This window comes from Ovis aries, chromosome 8 (genome assembly GCF_016772045.2).
Source record: "Ovis aries strain OAR_USU_Benz2616 breed Rambouillet chromosome 8, ARS-UI_Ramb_v3.0, whole genome shotgun sequence".
NCBI lineage: Eukaryota > Metazoa > Chordata > Mammalia > Artiodactyla > Bovidae > Ovis > Ovis aries.
This window is the reverse complement of record NC_056061.1, coordinates 49,648,550-49,676,074: the sequence shown is the minus strand read 5'-3', so window position 1 is coordinate 49,676,074 and position 27,525 is coordinate 49,648,550. Positions and strand designations below refer to the sequence as shown.

General features: G+C 38.0%; 1 protein-coding gene across 8 annotated transcripts in view; it reads left to right on the top strand.

Moving 5' to 3' along the window:
- ORC3 (origin recognition complex subunit 3) overlaps positions 1–27,253 on the top strand; it is a 70,839-nt gene extending 43,586 nt beyond the window's left edge. For 2 of the 8 annotated variants that reach the window (XM_042253412.2, XM_004011285.6), the window contains exons 12-20: positions 1,857–1,973; positions 2,834–2,913; positions 15,741–15,874; positions 18,486–18,562; positions 19,488–19,588; positions 23,452–23,593; positions 25,186–25,302; positions 26,236–26,315; positions 26,830–27,253. In XM_042253412.2, the coding sequence (XP_042109346.1) occupies positions 1,857–1,973; positions 2,834–2,913; positions 15,741–15,874; positions 18,486–18,562; positions 19,488–19,588; positions 23,452–23,593; positions 25,186–25,302; positions 26,236–26,315; positions 26,830–26,935 (954 nt within the window). In that variant the 3' untranslated portion in view covers positions 26,936–27,253. Of the gene's footprint in view, positions 1–1,856; positions 1,974–2,833; positions 2,914–15,740; positions 15,875–18,482; positions 18,563–19,487; positions 19,589–23,451; positions 23,594–25,185; positions 25,303–26,235; positions 26,316–26,822 lie in introns of all 8 variants that reach the window. The other 6 variants (XM_042253417.2, XM_042253416.2, XM_012182800.5 and 3 more) reach the window with 3 other exon arrangements.
- The last annotated feature ends 272 nt before the right edge of the window (positions 27,254–27,525 follow it).

Genomic DNA, 27,525 nt, shown 5'->3' with positions numbered 1-27,525 from the left:
TATTCACAGTTAGTCCACAAAGCAAAAGTAAGAGGTAGTACGTGAAGCATAGTTATTATTCAGTAATAGATTCCTTTTTCTCCAGAATATTGCCTCTGTTTACATGCTGTTTACTCACATATCAAGATAAGCCATTAGTGGCTTAATGCAGTCTCTATGTTATAGCTTACAGTGAAAATAGAAATTAAGTATACTCTGACAGTGGCAGTTAAAATACCCTTTGTTGTGATAGAAGACCTAGATTTTTGAAATTACCAACTAACTCAAATACTGGTGGGAAAAAACTTTGATACTAAAAGCTTTTCTTTCATTTGCCCTATGCTTTCAGGTAATGACTCAGATTGCTGACCAAGGAATTGATTTCTAAGTGAGTTAGAGTTCAGGAAAATATATCAGATTTGTTATATTAGATAGTTTAGATCTGTTTGAATTTATTGATATCGGTTGCTTTCCGGGTAGCACAGCTGGTAAAGAATCTGCCTGCAATGCAGGAAACCCCAGTTCAATTCCTGGGTTGGGAAGATCCCCTGGAGAAGGGTATGCCAACCCACTCCAGTATTCTTGGGCTTCCCTGGTGGCTCAGATGATAAAGAATCCACCTGCAATGTGGGAGACCTGGGTTTGATCTCTAGATTAGGAAGGGCCCTGGTGTCCTGGTGGAGGGCATGGCAACCCACTTCAGTATTCTTGTCTGGAGAATTCTCAGGGACAGAGGAACCTGGCAGGCTATAGTCTATGGGGTTGCAAAGAGTTGGACACAACTGAGTGACTAAACGTAGCACATTGATATCTGGAGGTGTTATTTTCTGCATGGTTGACCACTGAAATAGTGAGTATCTGCAGAATATTGCAGGAAAAAAGACAGCTCAGTACTTTTGAAGATGGTACCACAGATCATAATCCTCTTAAGAAAATGTTACAGAAATAAGTGATAAAAGTATTTGAAGTATGAAAAATGCATGATAGGGTGTAGTAGTATTTTAAAATCCCTTTTAAAACATTTCATAAAGTTCTAGGAAACTCTCCTAATCACCCCTCCAAAGAAAAGCCTTTTGAAACTGATTTGTGAGATTGGTCATCCTATAGGTTTCTTACGACTGCCTCCCATATCACTCTTCTTAGATTCTAAATTATAAAGCTTGTTGGCTTCAGGGTTCTAATTTTCAGTTTCATCTGCTTAATTGCTAAAGTGAACAAAACCGGTATTGGAGAATCCCAATGAAAAAGCAGTCACCTGCAGTGTTTCTACTACAGTCTCCCCTTCCCTTTCAACACAACTTTAGTAGGACTATGAGAAAAGCATACAGGGACTTCCCTAGTAGTCCAGTGGTTAAGACTCAGTGCTCCCATTGCAGAGGGCATTGGTTTGATTCCAGGTCAGGGAACTGAGCTCCTATAATGCTGCATGGTGTGGCTTAAAACATCATGGAACCACAGCAACCATTAATTACATTGGTCCTGGGGGCTCTGGTGATCTCTTCACCCTTCTAATGCCACTGAAGCTAGAGGATGATGGCCATCCTTGCTGTGGTATATACCAGGTGACTGACATAGGCAAGCATCCAGCAGGTGCTCTTTCGCACACTTGTATTTTGGAGGGGCCAAGTCTTTGTGGCAGTGCTTTAGACGAGAGGAAATTAAATTAGTTACAAAGTTAGTTTTGGTATGTGTAAAATATCACCAGACTTGATACTAAATAAAAAGTATCCAACTGTTATCCTAGATTTTGTGTGCATGATGAATTCTCAGACTTAAGGTTAATTTGTAATTCTGAATCTTCTCTCATCAGTTTTCTGGAAATTAGATTTTATTATTCTACTAATTGCTGACTTACATATTTGTAATGACTTTTTTAGGAGGAAACACAATCATTACTAGAAAACCTGCATGTTTACCATACAAATTACTTCCTGGTTTTGAGATGTCTTCATCAGTTCACCTCTTCTCTTCCCAAGTACCCATTGGGTCGACAGGTAAGCAGAACTTACTCATTTGGAATCTCTGATGTAGGACTATTACTGGTTTTTCCCTTTGAGTTTAGTAGCATTCAGGCCTCAGAATTTGCAGTGGATCCACATCTTGCTGTGTGTGCACAGTCTAAATCCATTCCAGCTGTACATGTTACTGGTAATTGAAACAATATTTTTTGTTCTGATGGCCACAACTAGAAACAGCCATGTGAATCCAAGTGGTGGTGCTTTCCCTTCAGTGTGTTTGTGCTAAGTCATTTTAATTTATTTTCTTTAATACTTTGTCACTTACACTGAGAGAGCTGATCCTCCACTTTAGTGAAATAAAAAAGGAATCTGTTTGAGACCGCCTAATGGTTAACCTTGCATTATACCCAGAACTAAAGGAAAGTAGTACTTTTGCTTCTTGCAGAATTATGCTCTGCTGGCGTTTGGGTCATAACATAAGCCTGTGAACCATCTTTAGAGTGGATGCAAGGGAAGAATTCTGTATTCCTAAATCTTTGCATTCTTAACTCAGAGGTTTGGAGAACAAATATAAATATGTAAGAATAACTTGTTTGTTTTCTGCCATTAAACCTTCTTTTTAGTAATCATGTCATCATTTTGATAATTTACTTATTGCAAAGTGACCAGTGATATCAGCCAATCCCAATATGATCTCATTTTGCTACCATGTGAATGATGTTTTATGTAAATGCCTGATCCATGTGATATGTGCCCAGACTGTTGTCATCTATAGAAAATGGCTGTTTTTAAAAAGAAATTTTTTTGACTTGCTCGTTTATGATTTTCCCAAACTAGTAATGTGCAAACTTAGTAGATCATTTTTGGTCCCTCACAAGTATGCTGTTCACTTCCAGATCAGAGAGCTGTACTGCATGTGTTTAGAAAAGAACATATGGGATTCAGAGGAGTATGCATCAGTCTTGCAGCTGCTGAGGTAGTTTTTTTTTTTTCCTTTTTTATCTACTCTAAGCCTGCCAATAAATAACACCTGCTTCCAGAACTCTGCCTGCCAAGGAATTTCATAAGTAGCCACGTTGTAACTAATATTTGTATATATCTTGAATTTTATGTTTGTAGTTATTGTAGAAACCATCCATTTCTTTGCTAGTTTTACCTTGTTTCTGAACTTTTGATTTTTTTAAGTAAAATCAGTGTTTGCTTTGTGAATTGTTGATACCACACAGGGAGAACCTTGTTATTGATCATTTCAGTTCAGCCAGCTTGCTATTATGATAGGGAAGGTAGTCACAGCAAGCACGCTCACATGGCTCCAACCTGGTTGGGTTGAAGAGCAGCATCACTGAGTGAAATGCATCCTGTGAAGGAGCCCACTGCTGACCCAGATGAGGAGTGGCTGCCACTGGGCAGTGGTCTTGATGCCTTCCCCAACCCGAGCTGACTGTCAGCATTAACACTGGCTAAGCTGTAAATTTTTTCCAGTATTATATGAATAAATAAGGTATCTTGGTGCTGTTATCAGATATCAAAGATCACTTATTCCTGACAAATTTATCTTTTAAAGTTATAATTATTTGTTTTCTTTGGCTTTACGTCATATATGTATGGTGACTTCTTAGTCTTTCATAAAAATAATGACCACTTGGGTAGTAAAAGAAGGGAATCCAAGTGTGAGCTGTTTTTGCACACAGTCTTATAATTTTCCTCAGTGGATATAAATGTTCATATGAAAATATCATAAAGAAGTCCAAGAACTGAATATTTACTAAGCCTTGGCTTCCCCTGGGTCCACAAGAAAAGAACAGATGGGCACAGTAGGAGGAAAATTCACATTGAAAGCACTTTCAGTCCCGAGGCTTAATAATACAAATGTTAGTTATCCAGCAGGTGCAGCTTAAGATAGGAAACTAATTTTATGCTATCTGGAAAAATAACTCCCCATGGAAACTAGATTGCCACTAAAAAGCTATGTTTTATTTCATTTTCTTTAAATGCCAGTAAGAGATTTCTGTATATATATATACTTCAACTGGAATGTTCCTGAGATTTCTTTTGTTTTCTATTCAAGTCAGCATACTTATCTCAAGCACCCAGTTGATTCTTACTGGGTTTCCTTTTTAGCCTTCATGATTAGTAACTGCCTTCCTTGTCCAGTTGGGTATTTCTAAATTCATAGATTTCTTTGTCAGGGAGAGTCACAGATCAAGAATGCCAATTCTAAATAAGAGTAAGGAAATGTGAACAATGATAGTTACAGTATGCACTATGGGATAGTACTAATCAGGGGTCATGAAGTCTTGCTGTGTCAGGTACTGTCGGTACATTTTCCAGTCTAATACTCAAGTGTGCCTTTGTGGCAGACACCATTAGCCACACTTTATAGCAGGTGAAACTAAAGCACAGATAGGGTTTAAGTAATTTGCCTGAGATCTTACAGCTGTTGATAGAACTAGGATTCTAATTCAGATCTGACTTTAAAATTTTTATACTTTCCACTTTTCTTTGCTCAGGTTTAAAATAGGGATTTGGGGATCTGGGTAAAGCAGAACCAGTGAATAGAAAGCAAAGTTTCAATCATATTGCTAATCTGAGGTAAGGAACAGGATTATTAAAACCACTGAGGATGAATACAGCAGTTACAGCAAGGACAGGCAAGAATCTGGGAACTACCAGAGAGAAAGAAATCTGCCACCCTTCAAACTGGAATTCTTCTTTTCCCCTTTGTATAGATAAGATGTTGACAAAAAATCAGGGACACTTGTCGGTTTAGTCATTCTAAATAGGAAACATCTGAATTTAGGAAACCAGACATTCTTGTCTCCTGTCTTCAAATAATTGAAGTCATAAGAGAAAATTAAGTTAAAAATGATCACTGAATGTTTCTTTGGAATGAAAATATGTAGTACTATTAGAAACATAGTCTAGTAACATTTCCAATTTGAACTTTCTATTAAGAGTTACTTGAATGGCAGTATTTCTCTTGAAAAAATCCCTTTTATCTGGAAACTGACATGTTTAAATAATCAGAGGTCTACTTGATGAAATATTTTGTGACCATTAAAAAGTACGAAATTCCTAACATTTGTGTGGAACTGCAAAAGACCCTAAAGAACCAAAACAGTTTTGAGGAAGAACATAGGTGGAGACATCCTTCTTGATTTCAGTGTATATTACAAAACTGTAGTAATCAAAACAGTATGATATTGGCATGAAAACAGACACACAGATGAATGGAGCATAATAGAGAACCCAGAAATAAACTCATGCTTACATGGGCAGTTAATTTATGACAAAGGAGACAAGAATATACAGTGGGGCAAGAACAGCCATCAACAAATGGAATTAAAAAAACTGGACCACTAATCAACTCAAAATGGATTAAAGATGAACACAGAGTTAAAACCATAAAATAGAAGAAAACATAAGCAGTGAGCTCCTTGACATTGGTGTTGGCAATGGTTTTTAGGCTTTGACACCAAAAGCAAAGACATAGGAGTGGGATTATATTAAACTAAGCTTCTGCACAGCATAGGGAACCATCAACAAGATGAAAAGGCACCCTACAGAATAGGAGAAAATATTTGTGAATCATATATCTGATGAGGGATTAATATCTAAAATATATAGAGAACTCATACAATGCAATAGAAAAAAATCTGATTAAAAAATGAGCAGAGGATATGAGTAGACATTTTTCCATAGAGGACATACAGATGGCCAGCAGGTACATGAAAAAGTGCTAAACATCACTAATCATCAAGGAAATGCAAATCAAAACCACAATTAAGATATCACCCATTAGAATGACTGTTATCAAAAAGACAAGAAACAACAAGTATTGGTGAGGATATGAAGAAAAGGGAACCCTTCTTCCCTGTTGGTCGGAATGTAAATTGTGCAGCCACTATGGAAGACAGAATGGAGATTCCTCCAAAAGTTAAAAATAGAGCTCCTTTATGATACAGCATTTCCACATCTGCATATTTATAAGAAGGAGAGGAAAGCAGTAACTCAAAAAGATACCAGCACTGTGTTCACTACAACATTGTTTACAATAGCCAAAACATGGAATGAACCTAAGTGTCCATCAGTGGATGAATGGATAGGCAGATGTGTGTGTGTGTGTCTGTGTGTGTTATTCAGAAATAAAAAGAAGGAAATGCTGCCTTAACACTGAACTTACAGAATCAGAGAACAAATTGGTGGTTGCCACGGGTAGGGGGTGGTCAAAATCAGTACAAACTTCCAGTTACAAAGGAACCCTAGGATTGTAATGTACAGCATGTTTACTATTAATAATACTGTATTGTGCATTTGAGAGTTGCTTAGAGAAACTATTTGAGATGACAGATGTTAACCAGATTTATTGTGGTGATCATTTCACAGTAATACATATACTGAATCATGTCATATACCTGTAACTAATGTCATATGTCAGTTATATTTCAATTAAAAGATACTTACAAGGAACTTACAAGAATGTTGAAAATGTCAACTATTCGTAATTGGAAAAAGACCTATAGAATTTTTTATCAGTTGTTTTTAAGTGTAAATAACAGATATTGATGTGTGGAGAGTATGCATTTATAATGTGTCATAATCTGACATGAGTGCAGTGGTTCTGCATGTCTTCCATAACCTTTCCTCTGTCAGTCAACTCTTGGAGCCTAAAGACCACATTCCTATACAGGATATGAGTTGGTTAATTTTCACTCAACCATGTGTCATTATAAAAGGATATATTTAAGTTTAAACACTGTTGGGGAACAGAAAGTGGTAAAAAAAAAAAAAGTTACACTAACTAAGCAGTAAGCTAGGTGAGTGTCTTTTTCTGGTCAGCTGTGAAAGACCTTAAGAGGAAAATTTTAGCTTTCTATTGGAGAGAATTTCTAGACAGCCACCTAAATATCAAACACTAGACCAAGAATTTTTCAGATTCAATAATAAGATTTAAAGGGTTAACATAAATCATAAAGTCCTCCACTTCTAGGCCACTGATGGCTCAGCTGGATGGAGGCACACTGCCCTACCCCAGCAGTACCAGTGGAGCCCCATAGCAATGGTTCTCAGACTGGGCCCTTCTTATGAGAATTTACTGTCCCTTGGCCCCTCTGCCATCAACTGAGAATCACTCACCAAGAGTTATCACATTGTTTTTCTCTAATAAGGAAACCAAAGCCAGAAACACTGAGTGACTTTTCTGCGGTTGGTAGAGCTGGAATTTAACTCCAGATCTTCCATGTTCAGTCAGTTTTTCAGCCCTATTCCAATTGTTTGAGTGGTGGTACAAAAGGAAATTTATATAGGTTTGTGGCCAGAAGTTCACGTTGAGAGGGTACCCCAAGTTTTAAAATGAGCCAGCTGAGCAAGCTCCTGTAGACTCAACCCACACTCCATCTTGAGGACATGTTGGCACAGTGTGCAGACATCTTTAATGAATGGAGCCACAGTGTCTAGTCTGCTTATCCCCAGTGGAACCTTATGAGCTTGCTGCAGAAACAGATTTTTTAATTCAAGTTGATTGATAGGTGAAAAATTTACTTTAGGCTGAAAGAGATTATTTTAATTTCTGAATAAGGCTTTTGAATTAAACAGTAATATATTGGCAGGTCAGCTCAGCTTTCATTGAGTTTAGGAAAAAAAATGACTGAAGTAATAATACTGACATTTGATCACTTTCAGTTCAGTTCAGTTCAGTCGCTGAGTTGTGTCCAACTCTGTGCGACCCCATGAATCGCAGCACGCCAGGCCTCCCTGTCCATCACCAACTCCCGGAGTTCACCCAAATTCATGTGCATCTAGTCGGTGATGCCATCCAGCCATCTCATCCTCTGTCGTCCCCTTCTCCTCCTGCCCCCAATCCCTCCCAGCATCAGGGTCTTTTCCAATGAGTCAACTCATCACATGAGGTGGCCAAAGTGGAGTTTCAGCCTCAGCATCAGTCCTTAGCTTAGTTCAAAGAGACTAGAGGTTTAGAATCTAAATAATGCATTGTTCCTGACTTTGCAGATTAACTTTTGATAATAATGAAAGATCTTGTTATGAAAAATGACACAACTCCACAGTCTGTGAGGCACTTGCTTAATAATAATAATCTGACTTCTCATGATCAAGACTTATCCATGCAAAAGCTCTCTGAGACTGCAGCACTAAAATGCAATTTCTTTATAACAGGGATTGCTAATCCTTCATTTACATCGTATCAAGCCCCTCACAGTTTTCTGTGGGCTGCTGCTTAACTCAGACAAACAGCTGAATTGTTGAAGCTCATTTTAAAGCAAAAGATGCTGAGTGGCTTTAGTGCATGTAAAAATCAGCTGAAGCATTAAACATACAGATTCTACCCTCTCCCCAAAGATTCTGAGTGTGACTGCTGGAAACTTGAGTGTAATGGTCAGCAGAAATCAGAATTTAAGAAGCACTTTACATTTGGACAGGTGGTCTAGGGGCCACACTTTGAAAAATGTGCTTCTAAATAATAATGGAGAATAAGAAAGGAATACAAAAAAATTGAGAGAAGAAATGAAGCCGAAAAAGAAGCTGGATGGCTTTAGGCAGTTGGTGTCAAATTAGTTCCAAAACTAGACCAAGGTATTCTACTGCTAATAGTGAGCTGTGGTTTTTATCTCAACAGATAGAAAAATGATCTGCATTTGTGTTTTAAGTTTTTCTTTATTAAACATTTAGTGCTTACTACCACCTTTCTGCTAGTAAAATGAATGGGTAGCTAAGAAATGATTAATTTTAAAAATTCAGAAATAGCTAATTAAACTGTTTGAAAGCTTTACTTCTGATTTCAGGGTTATACCTTTGTAGTGCATCAGTAAAAGTATTTACGTATTTTATCTTGCAGAAGTGTCTCTAACCATATGGTAGAATTGACTCATTTTGACATAGTACAAAAAGCTTGAAAGTAAAAGTGTTGGTTGCTCAGTCATGTCCGACTCTTTTGTGAGCCCATGGACTGTAACCCACCAGGCTCTTCTGTGCATGGGATTCTTCAGGCAAAATACTGGAGTGGGTTGCCATTCCTTTCTCTAGGGGATCTTCCTGACCCAGGGATCAAGCCTCGGTCTCCTGCATTGCAGGCAGATTTTTTACCATCTGAGCTGCAAAGAGCATGGTGCTCCATGAGCCCTGTGACTTCAGGGTACTCCCTCCAGGAACCAATTTGAAAATAGAGAAATTATTCTTCACCTGAGGTCGTGAAATTCTTTTTCACTGCATGGCCACTATCTTGTTTACCCATTCAAAAAATGTTTTTAATACTCTGTATGTGGAGTCATTGACCTGTTGACAGTGATGACCCTGGTCCTTACCCACATTGAATCTTGGCTGAGTAGGGAGATTAAGGTGGATAAGTAGACAGACAGGTACAATACAGGATAATAAGGCCTGTGTTGGGTAAGGTCTAGTGCGCTAAGGAACTAGTAGACTGGACAGTTACCCTCTGTTTCTTGGAGGAAAAGACCTCTAATATGAAATATCAAGGCTTAGAAGGAATTAGGCATATTTTGGTTTCTATTTCACTTGTTACGATCATATGTGATTGCTTTGTTATATTGTCTTGGAAGAAGACAGTCTCTGTGAATGTGTTTTTGGCAAGCCTTTTCTTTTTGCTTTCTTCTGGTCTTTGTTGATGTACTTGCAGGTTTGAGTCTTTAATATTTGAGTATTTTTCAAAGCTGTGCTGGTAGTGTCTGTCTAGAACTTGAGAACTCATTATTCAGAAGATCTTTGCGTTAGCCATGGATTGACCAGTTTCTCCTCTAGCCTGTTCTCAATCAGATGTTTATATAATTAGTACTTAACCAGAAATGACTGCCTTTCTGCATGATGAAACAGAACACTTATTGCTCTTCAGGGTGATTGCTCTTAATGGTTGCTAAATGATTCTCTTTCTATCTTAGTTTAGGGAACTTTTTTTTTTTTTTTTAATAACAAGCTATAAAACTTTTAACACATTAAGTATCACAAGCCTTTTTTGAACCATTTACCCTAAAGTGATATAATCACTTAATCAAGTTGGTTCAAGATAGAATAGCTTTTTCAGCACTAATGAGACCTGTCTTAGATGTGTTATTTTTTCTTTGTCTTTAAAGTGGTGGTCCCTAACCTTTTTTGCCACCAGAGATCAGTTTTGTGGCAGACCACTTTTCCACGGATTCAGGGTTGGGTCGAGGGGATGGTTTCAGGATGATTCAAGCACATTGCATTTATTGTGCAGTTTATTTCTGTTACTAGTACACCTCAGATCATCAGACATTAGATCTTGGAGGCTAGGGACCCCTACTTCAAACTGGTCTGGTGTGCTGACTTTAAAACTTGTAAATTTTGATGCAGTTTGTCCTCCATATCTGCAGGTTCCACATCCATGGATTCAAGCAGCCACAGGTTGAAAATATTTTTTAAAATTCTAAAAAGTTCCAAAAAGCAGGGGGGAAAAATGCATGTGAGTTTACTGTGCACTGGTAGCTGTTTACTTTGTATTCATATTGTATTTGCAACTATGTGCATAGCATTTACATTGTATTAGATTCTATAAGTAATCTAGAGATAATTTAAAGTATCTAGGAGGATATGTGTAGGAGATATGCAAATACTGTGCCATATAATATAAAGGATTCCAGCATCCTCAGATTTTTGTATCTGCAGGAGTCCTGGAACCCATCCCCCACAGTACAGTAAGGACAACAGTATTTTCTTCTCAGTTTTACTCTGTTTCAAATGTAGATGGAATTCACAACAGTTTGAAGTGTCTCACACTGCCTCCAGGTTCCCTTCAGTCTTTCCGTAGCTGATTTAGTTTCGGCACGCTTTCGGTCAGGGTCCACGGTGACCCTCATGTTTCTAAGTCTCATGGTCAATTCTGTCTTCATTTGCGTTAACCTACTGTCAGCATCTAACACAGTTCACCACTCCTCATTAATGACTTTCTAGGGCCTAGATTCTTCTGGTTTTCCTCATACTTCAGTGCATGCTCCTCCCCCTCAGTCCTCTTTGGTGATTTCTCTTCTCCCTAACATTGCAGTCCCTCAGGGCTTAATCAGAAGCCCACACTTCTCTCCTGAGTGTCAGACTCTTAGGTCCATCTACCTGTTTACATCTCCACTTGGATATCTGTATATATCTTAGAATTGGCATGTTTAGAACTGAATGCCTGATTTTCCCCGGAAACCTAGAATCTTCCCGCATTCTTTCTATCCTTCCAGTTGTTCAAAGCCGAAAACTTGCATTCTGCCTTCAAAATATTTCAAGAACCAGACCTCTTCTTAACACCTTTCCCATTGGTACCACCATTGTCCAAGTCACTGCCATCTCTCATTTGGATTATTGCCATCACCTCCTAACTGACTTCCTTGCTTCAATGCATGCTCCCTTCCAGGCTTTTCTCAAAATAGAAGTCGGAATAATCCTTTTAAAATATGCCAGATAAGGACATTCCCTGGCAGTCCAGGAGTTAGGATTCTGTACTTACAGTGTCAGGGCCTGGGTTCAATCCCTGGTCAGGGAACTAAGATCCTGCAGGTGGCATGGTGTGGCCAGAAAACGAAATGAGATGACATGAGATGAAATATAGTCAAATCATGTCCCTCCTTTGCTCAAAACTCCCATTTTCACTCAGTAAAATCGCAATCTATACAGTGACTCTGTGATCTAGCCTTGCATTCCCTCTCTCTGATTTCATCTTCTGCTTCTTGTTCTTGCCTTCCACTTGTGTGGCAAGTAATTTAAATGAGAACATAACGCTACTTTTCTGACATTAATACTTATGTTACATAACTCTAAAAGCCAGTCACTTGCTGGTGGCAATTTGTACTTTGAGATTTTTCCTGGTACAAACATGTTAAGTTGTACTATATACAGTGTTCCACAGCTTGGATTTTTTTGTTGTTGTTTTTTGGGTTTGTCTGGTTGGTTTTTATCATTGTAGTTACTTGTTTTGCACCTAGTATTCTACTTAAGGTGCTTCTATAATGTCGTTGGTAAAAGCATAGATGCCAAGCCAGACTGGGTTCAGAGCCCAGCTTGCCAGTTACCAGACTCTGGACAAATTGCCTAAGTTTTCTGTGCTTCTGTTTTCTCGTTTCTTAACATGATCATAGTATCTGTATCATGCAGTGTTGTGGAGATCAAATGATGCCTGGTATATTGTGTGCTCAGAAATATTAGCTGTCATCACTTGCATTACTTCATTGTTTATCACTGCTATAAAGTATCCCTTGTTTTGAAAGTGTAGCACTTGATTTTATTAGTCCCTTGTTTGAAATATGTTTAGGTTGTTTATAATTATCTATTGTTACAGTTATCACTGAGGGTGAGTTTGTGTTTGCACATTAGTATAACTATTTTCACAAAGTACACATATAGAATTTTTGAGTCCAAAATATAAACACAATTGTATTAAAGTACACTTGCCCCAACAATGTATCAGTGTTTGTTTCCCCACGCCTTTGCTGATGCTGGATATTATCAGACTTAAAAAGCTTTCATTTTTCTTCTAGTATTTCATGATTGATGGAATAGTTCTTTCCCCATTTCTCACACCACATTCACATTTTTATTCTTTCTGAAAAATGCTGAGGTAGTGGTCAGTTTTTTTCAAGCTAGTTATTTCTGATACTCCCATCTCTTCCCCACTGATCTGAAGTGCTACCATTATGTCATATACCGAATTCTCATATATACCTCTCTTTGTAGACCCTTATTTCATTCTGTTGGTCTGTTTCTGTACAAAGTACCATCTGACTTTAATCACTGTAATGTATCCCTTTTGATATATTAGTAGCCCCACTACACATACTCAAGTATACAAACATTGTTCCTCAGTTTTAGAAACATGAATTTTTTTTCTAGATAAATTTTAGACTGTTTCTTTAGGCTTTTAAAATATGCCCACTGGAATTTTGTTTCAGAAAGTGTTGAGATATGGATTAATTTGGAATGAATTTATTTACAGTATTGAAGGTTAGAACTGGAAATGTCTATTCAGGATTTTAATATTTTGCTGTCTTACACATTTGTTATAACACTCTATAGTTTTTGTTGCCATTTTGAACATGCTCTTTTTTTCCATAGTTAGGCTTCCCTTGTGGCTCAGCTGGTAAAGAATCTGCCTGCAATGCGGGAGACCTGGGTTCGATCCCTGGGTTGGGAAGATCCCCTGGAGAAGGGAACTGCTATCCACTCTAGTATTTGGGCCTGGAGAATTCCATGGACTGTATAGTCCATGAGGTCACAAAGATTCAGACATGACTGAGGGATTTTCACTTTCACCTGTAAGATATTAATGTGTGTGTACATATACACACATATATGTATTTACCTTATATCCAGACACCTTTTTATATGCGTTAATACTTTTGTAGCTTTCTTAGACGTTCTAACCCTACAGTCATATTATATGCAAATAATAAATTTCATCTTCCTTGCTTATATTTGTACCACTTGCTTCTTTTTTCTTAATTCGTTATAGAATAGATTCTAGAATGAATGATGTTGAAGAGTAGCGATGATAGCAGGTATCTTTGTTCGTTTGTTATATAAATAACTGAACTGAAAATTTTTAATTAATAATTTTATTGGATTGATCACATTGCTAGCTCTAATCAGTGTTACTTCAGGTCTTATTTTTTATTAAACCTGGAAGTACTTAAGAAAGTATAAGGTCATTTCTTATTCTGGAAACAATAGGAACATAGTCTTTGGCTAATAATAAAAAGAGGAATAAGTATCCCAATCTCTAGAAGTCTTCTATACCTGAGATGAAAGAGCCACCCTTTCCAATCAAATGTCATATTAAAAATTATGGCTAGTAAAGTTTGCTTTCAAAATTATATGACACAATGCCATTTTCCCTGCATCCTAAAGATGAATAATAGGGTTCACCCTTCTCAATATTCAGTTTTGTAAGCTGCCCAGGGGTAAGAGGTGTGGCTGCCTGTGGCCTGAGAAGCTAGTCAGTCCTCAGGGGTGGCTGGTGTGGGTTCCACCAGCATTTCCTCAGCCCTGCCAGCAAGCCAGTGCCTGTGATTACTTGGAGCCTGGCAATGCAGCTCTCGCCTGAGTCTCTCGTCCATCTGAGTCTCTCATCCGTCTGAGTGGGGCTAAAGGTCGGGGATGACAGGTTGTTCAGGTGTGTCTGACTTTGAGTTAACTGTCTTCTCATCATAGTTTGACTCTGTCTGGGCAATAGGAAGCCAGAAGTTTTTAATAATCTCAAATGTAATCAAGATTTTAATGTGTTGGCTTGGTTTTCTTTAACCTGTTAACTGCCTTTCATTCAGAAATAAAGATTACACTTTGGATAATTATTTCATTGCTGTAGAATGAGGAAGAGATTTTTTCTTAAAATGAGGAAAAAGTTTACTTTTTGTCCACCCCTCTCAGTTTCTACATTTATTGGTTATTTTCTTCATTTGTTTTTGTGTTAGAGTCTTTGTGGTGGGGCTTTGTTTTTTTGGTTTGGGTTTAAATTCTAGTTGAAGTAATCAGCTTAATTTCTAGGTAATCATAGTCTACTTAGCTTTATTTTTCTCTAACTTAATAATATTAAATTTTTATTTTGAAAAATTAATTTTTTACCTTGAAAATTTCAAACATAAGATAGTTTTTACAGAATCACTCAGATTCTGAATTTGGTTGTTTTTTCCTGATTAATTTAAGAACTGGTAATCACTGTCCTGTTACTGTGATCTTAGGGGAGAGATCCTCTAAGTAATGACCCTGAAAACAGGATCTTAATTTTAGAATATGTGTTTATTCTCTGTTTCCTTTAAAATTTTCTTTCATTTTATTTAATTTTTTTGGTTGTGCTGGGTCTTCGTTGCTATGCATGGGCTTTCTAGTTGAAGCAAGTGGCGGCTTCTCTTTGTTGTGGTGCCCAGGCTCTAAGGCACACAGAGTTCAGTAGTTGCAGCTAGTGGGCCCTGGAGGGTAGACCCAGGAACACAGGCTTTAGTTGCTCCATGGCGTGCGCAGTCTTTCCAGGCCGGGGATCGAACCTGTGTCCCCTGAATTGGCAGGCGAATTCTTACCCACAATACCACCAGGAAAGTCCCCTTCTCTATTTCTAACAGATTTTTCTCTATGACCTTGAAGGAGTTGTGCAATCATTCTACCTATGCTATAGAATAAACGCAGTTGCCTACCAGTTTAAAGTTCAGTAGATTTACTGATTGGTGTTAATAAAGCTCATAGAAGACATAAAACCTAGCCAAATTGATAATAAGGAAATCATTGATACACTTTTTGGTCATTTCAAATGAGCTTTCATTTAGCATGTGTTGTTATATCCTCAATGGATGTTTCTTGTCTCTTAATTTACATTTAGATATGAAGGAAAGGAAAACTAACTTCCAGTGCCTGCTGTGTGATAAATAAGCACTGTGCTAGTCTTCAGCTGCATCTTCTCATTGAGTTCTTAAGGCTCCATCTCACTTGTGAAATTTGTGAGTTCCTGTTTCCACTTTAGAGACAAGGAAGCCAAGGATCAAAGATGTTTAGTAACATGTTCTTTATTACATAATAGCAAGTGCCAGAGCCAGGCTACAGACCCAGATCTTTCTTTGTAAACTTTCCAAGTTGAGCTTCAACTTTTCAAGTTGAGAACTCTTCTGAGTACTTTTCGGTACTTCTGAATATCACAGCCATTGAGGAAAATCTCTCCAAAAATAGTTGGTAGCTACAAATAAAGGATTTTACACTGTCTTCTGAGCAGAAACATTTAATATGTAAGCACTGTTTTTTAAGTATATTGATTTTCCAGTTATATTACATCTCTTGTCACTGATTCTGTTCTAGGTTGTTGGCAAAGGATGAACTGATGGCCATGCTTCAGAACTGTTTCAAGGTTTTTCAGTCCTCTTCTGCAAAGGAGCTTGGCAACACAGCAAAGAAAATAGAGGAGTTTCTGGCCCAGTTTCAGAGCCTTGATGGTGAGAATATAATATCTTGCCAATTCTACTGGCTATGACAGTCATTTGACTAGAATAACATGGAAAACCCCGTGTTTTGATGCACTGAAAGATGAAGAGATAATGAGTTTTTGATCAGTCAGTATACCAAGCCTCAGAATAGCACATCTTGGACAATCACAATTAGGCCAAATGGTTCTCTTCCAGCTTTGGTTAAAACAATGAAAACTGTCAAATGGGCAAGAAAAAATATTACTTTCTCCAGATGGACTGTTTGGAACACTCACCTTTAAAAAAAAAAGGCAGCAAAAAGAAATAAAGATTAGAGGGAGTAGAAGGGCATCATAATTAAGAACTCCTTTTAGATGTTGTTTCTTAAGCATTTCATCAGTTCTTTATAGATTTCAAAAACAGTGCATAAAGTATTTGTAAGCCTGAAAATTAATAGCTGTGAACTGCTTTCCCAGCAATGAGGCTCATTGGTATGCTGATTACCAAAATATGCTTGAGGTTTGCTTTAATCAGATTTACAAAGCTTGGATCTCTCAGTCCTCAGTGAATTGCAGCAGCCTGTCATTCCTCAGTGTCGGAGGGCACAGTTTGCTTTTCTTGCATGATCTGTACAGGAATTGGTATGTTTGCTGAATGCTGGAGCGCCTGCTTGTGTGCAGGCAGCGCGTCTTGTGCTCTGATGCACCAGGACTTCTTTGTTCTAAGGGGGCTCCATGAGTTGATACTGACGTTTAATTTTTCGTGGGCTCTTCTCTTGCTTCAATTCTAGCACCAAAGTATGGTACTCCTTTGGTAAAACAAAATGACTATGCCCTTCTTATTTTCCCCTATTTAGGAAATTTTAGTGGAGCCTTGGGAAAAGAAACAATCTGGTGCGTATAAGCACATAGATTGGACATGGCATGGTGAAAACATTTCACATGGAATGTCTCTGTCAATTTTTCCTGTGTTTGGCAAGTGTTCCTTTGTCTTGAAATCCTTTGGATTTAGGAAACTGCTTTTGCTGAAGCCAGTGGAAGATGAAAGAGCCAGTCTGCTTGACTGGAAGGCCACCCCACAGTACAGGGGCTCCCTCCAGGTCATGCTCAGGCTTTGCTCTATACTGCATTTGCACAAGAGTGAGCTGAACCAGTTTCAAATCATAAACATTGTAAAGGACTCAAAACTGGTATCACAGAGATTATTGAGTCCAGCTGCAACAGAAACTAAAGCCCAGGAAGAGAAGCCTCTGAATTGAGATCTCACCCAGGATAGCATCCAGCCTAGAGCTCACGTATTTCTTAACTACCATCTCATTATTTTTTTCTCTCCGATTCAGTCACCACCTAATTATGGTCACTAGGACAGTGAGGGACCACCCTTAAGCATATAAATAGGGCAGAAGACTTAGAAGAATATAAGATAAATTAGCTAAATTTCAATCTTTTACAAAATTGGACTTGGATTTTTGTGGAATGAAATTGCAGATATAATCATTTTAATTAGAATTTGTGTAACATAAGCTAGCGAACAAATCTTGTGATGTGCTAATACTAAATAAAGGAATGTGGCTTTTAGAAATGGGAAGGTTGGTAATTAAGATAACAGTCTTCTTCAGAAGAATTTTATAAGTTGAAGCAAAACCGGTATCTTGAATAAATTGTGCTTCTCTGTTTTCAAAAGCGCCATGTTGTCAATAATAAAGTGAAATTAACCCTCCCCTCCCATACTAGACCAGTAGTAATATTTGACTATATGCTATCTCTGGTTCCTTGACAGTTATTACGTATTACAGTTTAGGTTTAAAATTACATTTGGAGGGTTTGGTAGGTGAGAGTGTCATGAGATTTATTTTTAAGGCTCTGCAACATGTTATTGAAATCAGATAAAGAGTTTATTAGGTGTTTTAACTTTAAATCATGTCTTTCTTGAACCAAGAATTATCACTAGCTGAAAAAGAAATTTATTCTTTGAGAACAAAGCAGATTCTCCAGCTGCATCTTAGGTTTGGCCAAATAAGCCTTGAAAGTGAGATTCCAAAACCTGCCCTGCACCAGGAAGAGGCTTTCAGAGTTTCATGATCTTTAGAAACACAACTACACCTTTTACAAGATATAGTTTTCTGTTTCCTATGCTAAAGAACCATGCTGCATTTTGTGTTTTCATAGATTATCTCAAAACTTTTATGTACTGCCCATTTTAGATGTAAGTAGCATTGTGTCAAATACAGTGAATCAGAAGATTGAGGCTAAGTTTGCCAGGGTGTTGGTTTGTATTGTTTACATCAATCATGGCATAGTCAGAGGAACACAGTTTTACTTTTTTTAAAAGCTATTTATAATAATATAAACATTTGCAAATTATTTTCCTGTCAGTTTGGAGGAGTTTATTTTCATTGTGGTCACATTTTTAAAATTCAGTAGCTGCTTTTTTTCAGTAGACCTCTCTGTAGCATAACTTACGTAATGTTTATTGACCTTCAGTCTCTGGAAGAGATCATTTATCTGATGGAACCTTGATCTCTTGCCACATTATAAAAAGAAAAAGGATGAAACTTTATTCCCCTTGAAGTAGTAGAAATGTTTGTTCTCTTGAGTGGATTTACCCAAGCTGCTGTATATCGGTTTTGTATTAAAAGCAGAAACCAAAGAGGAAGAAGATACTTCTCAGTTGCAGTCAAAGGGGCTTCAGAAGACGGACCTCTATCATCTTCAGAAGGTCAGATCACTCTCTTTTCCTTCCAGCTACATCCCCTGATGCTCCTGTGTGCTCTTGATTAGCTCTGCCCGGATGTTTTTGTTTTCCGTTTTAAAATCACAGCTAGGAATAAAGCAGACTTTGTAACTCACTTATAAATTGAGCATCCTGTTTACCCCATAGCTATCTTCATTCTCCTTGTAGAAATCTGGAACTTACTAACCAATAAAGATAGAACCTGTTCTGATAGCCTCAGGGAGAAAGAGAATTAATTAATATCAATAACGGAAAATGAGAACATGGTTGCAAAAAGAAATCTGATTATTTATCTGATGTATTTGATTTTCAGTTTGGTCACATTGAGACTCCAAAGAGACTAACTCATTAATTTTATATATGTTCCTTGATTTATTTATTTTTTAATGTATATTGATCCATAAAGTGTGTCCAATATAGCCTTTTTCAGATAGTTCTCACTTTAGGATCTTGGTTGGCAAAATAAAGAACCTTCTCTGTACCATGATCCCAAGTTATGATCACATAGAATAAAACATCAATCTAAGCAAAACAAAACACATGGAGTCCATCCTGTTAATATGGCAAAGAGCAAGGATTTTTTCTTCTTCTTGGAAGTCCTTTTCTTAAATGAAGTAAAGAGTTGTGGCTAGTTAGCGCACTGCCATATAACACAGTAATGAAGTAAACTGCCCATCTCCTCATTCCTTGAAAAGTCACTTGATGTTTTTTTGAAGCAATACGCCTAGGAGGAGAGATTCTTCCCAGTTCTTAAAGATGACAGATAAACACAACCCATCTTGATTTGGTTCTGTCTCTATACACCCTGTCATACGGAAGGCATTGACTGCTTCTGCCTGAGCAACAGAGCTCCCCCTCTGAGGGGCTTCCTGTCTCCGAAACCAGAGAAGGTCTGTTCTTTCCTCCATAGTCCTTACTGGAAATGAAGGAGTTAAGAAGTACCAGTAAGAGGCAGACCAAGTTTGAAGTCCTCAGAGAACAAGTTGTGAGCTTCGTTGACAGTCTGGTGAGGTGAGTTTGTTGTTGCTCTTCAGAGCTAGAAATCAGGCTTTTTGCCCAAATGACACTGGTGTGATAGTCGTCTTCATTCAGTGCGGGACTCTTCTGGTGTAGGCTTTATGCTTCTCACCTCCCTCTGTGCAGCTTAGACTTGTAATGTCGATTCCTTTCCCATCCGTATTAAAGCAGCTAACCAGATGACTTAGTTCACTCTTGAATAGAATGCAGGCTTAAATTTAACCCTGATCATTATGCTGATGGTGGAGAGGGGAAGTGGGGTTGGAAATACAAAAGGATTTTTCCCCTTTCTAGTAACAAGGTGTTTTCATTGTGCTTTATCCTTGCTGCGTCTTTGCTCAGAGCATGCTGGATCTCGGCCAAGCCCAGAAAACAGACAACCCAGCCCAGCCAAGCTGTAATGCCCTATTTTATTCTGAGTGAAGGGTTTCTAAGGGAGACCAGTGCAGCTCATGATCATGTCAGCACCAGTGTATGCTGAGAAAGGCACTCAGAGTCCATTTAGAAGTACACCACTCCTACCTGTATTTTAAGATGATCCCTTTCTTGAGAAACTCAAATCATTCTAAGTTTGAATTTCCCAAAAGTCAGCTCTGTAAAATCACCCACCTAACCTGCAGTTGGGACATGCCATCTAGAAAAAAAAGTGAGAAGTCATAAAAATAAAATGATCAAATAGTTTAAAAATAGGGAAAGGACTATTCTTTATCATTGCTTATCCTATTTTTTAATGGCAGTTCAGTCTTCGCAGCACACTGGGTACTGAATAGAATCAAGTACTAAAAAAGCAATTCAGCTATTGAAGATGAAGAGTGGTTTTCGGATAAATTACCTGTCCTTGTAAGTGAACAGTTCCATTTTCCAGGACTGTGTGGGAGCAGTCATTGTTCCTGGTCACTGGGGAGAAATTACTAATGTCAGGGCAGAAGTCAAAAGGATCAACCAAGTGTGACAAAAGGAAGGTTAAAGTGAGAGAAATGTGTCACATAAAAGTGATACAGTGCAACGCTAAAGTGACCTCCTGGCTAAAAATGACCTTGGAGAACTCACAGAATTAACCTTGCCCTACCGGGCTTTCCTGTGCTTACAGTTTCTAGACCCATGTGCCTAGTTCTCTTTTCCCAAGTTGTGACCATTGTAGTTGCTAAAACTAATTTTACAGTGTAATGTGGCATAATTTGTAGGTCGAATGTCATTTCTTTCCTGAATTCCCACAGATCCCAAATTGTAGCCTCTGCAACCAACCAGCCATTCCCTTTTCATGACCTTTGGTCTAATTAATATGTCTGACTTTTCACCTTTCTGAGTAGTTACTGAAATAAAACTGACCATGATTGAACTGCATTGTGTTGTGAAATCACAAAAATTTCCATACCAGGATTTATTATCTTTCCCAAGATTGAGTGTCCCTGCAGGGAAGAGGATAGGACTGCATAGCATGTTAGAGCTATACAGGACCAAGTCATGTGGCAGCTAAAGCCCAGAGAGAGGTTGTGACCTGTGCAAAGTCAAACAACCGCAATCTGCTGACATCTGACAGAAGGCCCATTCCATTTCCCCACACTGTCCCCAAGGCTCACACCACAGATGTTTACAACAGAGCTTGGAGTTCTGGAGAAAAGGAGTCCTTAAAAGATAAATAACAACCTTTAGACTCCAAGAAGCAAGCAGAGTTCCTAGTATACCATGAGCAGCTTTTGCTGAAACTACTGAGAAATGAGAATAACTTGCCACTGAGTTAACTGTTTTCACCAGAATGCAAGCTTCAGCTTTGTAACCCTTGTGGATACTAAAGTGGTCATACCAGTTCCCTTCATACCACCTCTTTTGCTTGTAGACTCTGATCTGAGCGTCATGTAGAGTTCCAGTGCCAGACTCACTGCTGATTTCTGTGCCAGTCTCCATATTTGTATTTGGATTAAGAATTCTAATACATGGTGATGTTTTATCACTGTTGTGCAACTAACATAGTCCAGTGGAAACAAAATACAGGCAAATATTTAGACTCTGATGGAAGTCCTTCAGATACCCATCTAAAAAGTTCATCGACGTTGGTAATTACCTGAATCTCTAAACATTAAATATGAGGATTTTAAAAAGGGAGAGAAGGACAAATATGAGACAGTCTCTTTTCTGAAACTGACCTGCTTTGGTTGCCTTGCTAGATTTCCAGTCCTTATTACAGAGTAGGGACTCCAGGATGATCTTTTAATGACCATCATGTATGATGATTGGGGACAGCCTGAGGTTCGGATGGGAAAAGTTTGTGGTCAGAAACTACAAATGGGTAGCCAGCCATCCAGGTAGGCAGCTGGCATCACAGAAACCATTCCCAGGGCTACAGCTAAACCACCTGATCCAGTTGACTTGAGAAGGAGCAGCATCTTGGAGCAGGGGGTCTGGGGCACTTGAGATGGGCAGGATGGAGTTGGTGGGGCATGATATGTATATGGTTCGGACCCTCTCTGCTTCCTCTCTTCCTCAAAGCCAGACCACGCAGGTGGAGCAGGTGTCATGGGATTTTTCTAGGCAGTGTTATCCTCTCCGGGGGGGGGGGGGGGGGGGGGGGGGGAGAAAGCCAGAACACTGGAAAGAAGAGTAATTTCCCTGGTGGATGGGCTGAAGAAGCTGCTTAGCTCTGCCTGCACTGGTGGGAAAAGAGCTGATACAAATCTGTCATGTGACCAAAATACTTCAGGCCCAGGACTGGCTAAACCCCAGGAATCTTTATGAAGGCATTGTGAATTAACTGCTTTAATCGAGTTTGTGACTTACTACTCTGCCTTTGGGTTATGGATGCCAAAGTTTCCCCTTTCTGATTTGCAATCCACTGGGCCACCCAGGAACCATGTACTTTCATGGCTGAGACCGGCTGACAGACTTATTATATATTGAGTGAAGTTTTTAATGCTTTTTAAAAAAAATTCAGATTTCATTAAAATTGGTTTATTACCTAGTCAAATAAGACAGAAGACTCTCAAATTAGTGATTTTTTTCAGTAACTGAAATTTTAATGATAAATGATTTGTTTTTTTAATACTCTGAAGTGAAACTTTAGCCTTTTCTGCTTATAAAGAGGAATTCTAACACATAAAAACTTCACATATATTTTCTTCTATGAGAGATATCTCCATGATCCAAAAAGATTTCCTAAACTCTTAATTCCAGGTCTGAGGCCTGTGTTTAACACTGCCAAGAGTTAAATGTTTGCTGTGGTAAGAAATATGACATGTTTCCTAAATAATTTAAGGAAGTATTCATTGACACTTTAAGAAATGCTACCTTAAAGATTTTGAGCAAAAATGTAATTTGTATACATTTGTTCCTAGAGATTTGAATCAGAACTAAGATATAGTTTCCTTTACTCCAGAGAGTAGAAGTTTTAAACAATATTACATGGAAGAGGTGGAATTGAGGACAGCTGCACTGGATTTTTGAAGACGGCAATGGCACCCCACTCCAGTACTCTTGCCTAGAAAATTCCATGGATGGAGGAGCCTGGTGGGCTGCAGTCCATGGGGTCGCGAAGAGTCAGACACGACTGAGCGAATTCACTTTCACTTTTCACTTTTATGCATTGGAGAACGAAATGGCAACCCACTCCAGTGTTCTTGCCTGGAGAATCTCAGGGACGGGGGAATCTGGTGGTCTTCCATCTATGGGGTTGCACAGAGTCAGACACGACTGAAGCGACTTAGCAGCAGCAGCACTAGATTTATACTTATTTTGTTTTGGTTGTTGTTGATTTTGCTTTTTAAGTAAATTGCTCAGTCCTCCACAGAAGAGTAACAAAAATATTATATTGAAAATGAACCTGTGCTCATCTAAAAGCTGATACCTGACTTTGACGGTTTCAGAGAGTACCTCCTGCCTCCAGACACCCAGCCTCTGCACGAGACGCTGTACTTCAGCTCTGCCCACACCCTTCGCCAGCACCTGAATGCCGCCCCTCGCATAGCCCTCCACACCGCACTCAACAACCCCTATTACTACCTCAAGGTAAGAAGCGGACATTTCTCTGACAGTTCAGTTCAGATTCCAGGCTTTATGTAACTTAGTGTAAATTTGCTGTTCTAATGAGCAGGGAGCAGGCAGCTCAGGGTTGTACCTTTTTCAGATATTTTTAAAAACTCTATTTAGATTTTAGAGGGCTTTTTTCTAAGCCTGTGAACTAACACTACCAACTGTTGATCATGTGTGATTGTCTTCTCTTTCATGTAATAAAACCAGGCCATAGGAGTAACTTGAGTATAGTGCTACTACTCTTGAAAATAAGGGAAAGGCTTCTTACAGATGTAACAGCAGATAATTGGTCAAACCGTGTGACTCAGTGAAATTACTTTAAAAAATCCAAATGATTATTTCTGATGGAAAAAGGAAAAACTTTGCAATTTCATCTTGGATTTTAAACCAAAGAAAGATCTACCCTGAGAGTATCTCCAAAACTGAATGTAGAGGCCAGCCAGCAATCTGCTGGAAATAAAACTCCTAAACTCCAGACATATCTGCCAGTTCCAGGTTGTTCTTTAAACAAAAGAGTTCAATGAGAGATAACATGATCACTTTAAACATTTCAAAAAGCTGAAAGTGTCAGTTTTTATAGATACACATAAAATAATTTGTTGATAATTTGCTAAGTTAATATTAAATTGCTAATTTGTTAATAAGTTATCAACTCAAGCACCTGGAAATCTTACAACAGAGGATACTTAAGAAGTGACTCCATAAAACCTATGAAGAGAGTTCTAATGTACTGGTTTCCTGTCTGAAAGGGCACGCAAACTAACATGCTAAGTAAGCATTGTGAGAGAATGCTGAGCAGGAAAGTGTAAATCATGGTTTTCAGTAATGTCAGTAGTGGGGTAATTGAATAATTTCATGTTTAAGGCACAGAATATCAATTATTTTTATTATATAAGCCATGAATTAAAACTCTACAAAATCCATCTTTTTTTTGGCTAGTATCAAGTCACAGAAGAGAACTGGTGTGATTTCAGAAGTTTGGGGAAGTAGATAATTCATGTGTGTATATGAAAGAGATTTTGTTTCTTAAGAAGAACCGTCGATTTCATATAGGTTGAAAAAACACCGATGGTTTTGCGGGGGATAGGATCTGCAATGCTGACAACACAGTCTTCTTTGAGCGACAATCTGTAGTCCTGGTAGTGGTATGTTGGTATTTACTAGTACAGTATAGTAATTGCTAGAATTCAGGTAATTAGCATTGTTGGAAGTGGCAGTTTATTGAAAATCTACAATTCCATAAAATTTTATGGAAACCAGAAATGCATCAGAGTCTCAGTAAAGAATAATATATGATTTAAATGAAAAAAGAGATTAATAATTAATGATGAAAATGAAAAATATTCCTGTTTTTTGATCCTGGCAATATCCATCCAGTGACTAGGCACTAGGGAGATTTTGACCAACAACCAGTTAACTACTGGAGAATAAATACAACTCACAAAATAAAGGAAACCAAAGACTTCATTTATTAGCTTAATAATTTCAGGTTAGGAGGTTAATTAATTTGTGATTTTGTTCCTCATGATTTCTGAAAGGTAGTTATCTTAGTTTACTGTTATTTTTAGAATGAAGCACTGAGAAGTGAAGAAGGTTGCATTCCAAATGTTGCCCCAGACATCTGCATAGCATATAAACTGCACCTGGAGTGCAGCAGGCTAATCAACCTTGTGGACTGGTCGGAGGTAGGTCAGGGGGAAGGAGCATGCTGTCTGTGTGTCTAACCAACCATGACACCTTTCTTGGGCTGTTTTTATACTTTTGGTACTTTGGAGGTCATCTCTTATTTTCTCAGTCACCTGTCTTTGGTTTGGAAAGCATTATAAATCACTCGGCAAGTTTCTCCAAAAAGGCACCTAATGGCTCAGCAGTTTCCCCAAGCCCCAGAACACGGATCCCACATGCCTCAACCAAGCTAATTCTGTTAATGATGCTGTATCCTTGCCAGGTCAAAATAAGTACATTTTAGTATGTTTAACAAAAGCTAAACAGCTGAGGTCAGTTCTGTTATCCCACAAGATGAAACAGTATATTATTAACTAGCATTTCCCTTATTGGATGAAAGAAAAGAAAATATTGGAATAACTGTATAACAGATTTGTCAGAAAGTACAAGGAATACTCGGCAAGGCAAAGGACAGCTATTATTATTCTTTAATAATTATTCTTTCCCTCTTCAGAATATTAAAAGTTAACTTTGTTAAAGGCCCTATTTGAAGTATGTCTTGTCACTATTTAAATATATGGTAATTGGTTGCTTCCAAGAAAAATAGGCATTTTCCTGAGTGATAGAGGTTGGGAGTAGAGGATACAGGACAGCCTCATGCTTTTCAACTTTTTCAGCTTCTCAACTTTTATTTCTTGTTTTTCTCTGCACATTTCTTAGTTCTCTGAAATATAAGATTATTTGTGAACATTCCACTTTCTTTTAATGTGTACTTATTTAAAGTGATCATCAATGTAGTTCTAAGACCCTGAAATTTGGTACAGTTTTAAAAAATATGTCAGCTACCAGCAGCAGCAGTGTTTGGCTTAAAAATACAGAGCCTTTAAGTGCAAAAAAATAAAAGATGTTTGACAACAGCAGATTTTATCTTCTTCTGTCCTGTCTCTCAAAAGGCTTTTGCAACAGTTGTGACAGCTGCTGAAAAAATGGATGCAAATTCTGTAACCTCAGAAGAAAGGAATGAAGTTATCCAGTATCCTTTTAAAATCAATTCTACAACGTCCAAGTAAGCATACAGAATACTTTTTAGTTTCTCCAGATCTACACTAGAGATAGAACCATACCATACCAGAATAAGTTGTTCCTTAATACTTATTTCGAATTTAAAATGAGACAAATTGAAACTGTTTGGTCTAAAACTTATATAAAGGTCGTTTTTCAAAGTTCACCAAAAATGTCCCAGAACCATCATTATTGAATTCTCTGTTTCTTAGGTTATTGATGTAGTTTAAGAAGTTGGCAGGGAACCAATTTCCATACTCCTTGAAAGATAAGAACTAGATAAGTGGTAAGCACTTTTCCACTTGTATCTTACTGACAGTGGAGTCTAATTATACTTAATGTTTTCCAATAAGAGTTATAGTTTAATTTAGTAGTATGCATTTGAACTGTATTTCAGCTTACCAACTAACGTTTTAACACTGAGATTTTAACTCCCTTTTTTGGGTCTGAAATACGTGGTGAATTTCCTTAGCTATAGCCTCCAGTGCTCGATTTATTAGAGCTGTCTCTGAATTAGAACTTTTGGGATTTATAAAGCCTACCAAACAGAAGACTGACCATGTGGCAAGGCTAACATGGGGAGGCTGCTAGACAGCAAATGAGCAAAGCCAGAAAGATAACAGTTAGCTTAAGAAGACCAGTCATATTTTCATATGGCTCAAAGAAGATTGTCTGGCAAGAAGAGAAGCATGGAATCCCTGTGTGGTGTTTAAACAGAAAAGTAGACTGGTAAACCCAGATAGGAATGTATCAAAGCCCCTTTGGAGAACTTTGAAATCCAACAAGTAACACGCAACTAGAAACTTTCTCAGAATATAACTGCAATTCTCAGTTATGGAGAAATTATGAATAAATTGTTCTTGAACATGAATAATATATAAATGTAATAAATTCCTTTACCTAGGAGAATCAGTTGAGTGATCTAATAGTATTAATACTTATTTTTGTTCTACCAGTTTCTTGCACTGGTATTCTTCACTTGTGTAAATTATGTAATAAGATGAATATTCTAGAGGATTTTCTCCTCCAGAGGTTCTAAAACTGCCTCTACTGCCCCATTTCCTTTAGTCTTACAGCTTAAAAAGTCTCAAGTTGTTTGGCTTTCTGATTAAAGGCAGTAAATATTGTACTTCAGGTTGACCCATCATGGAGTCTTAAGAGCCTCAAAGATCTTTACAAAT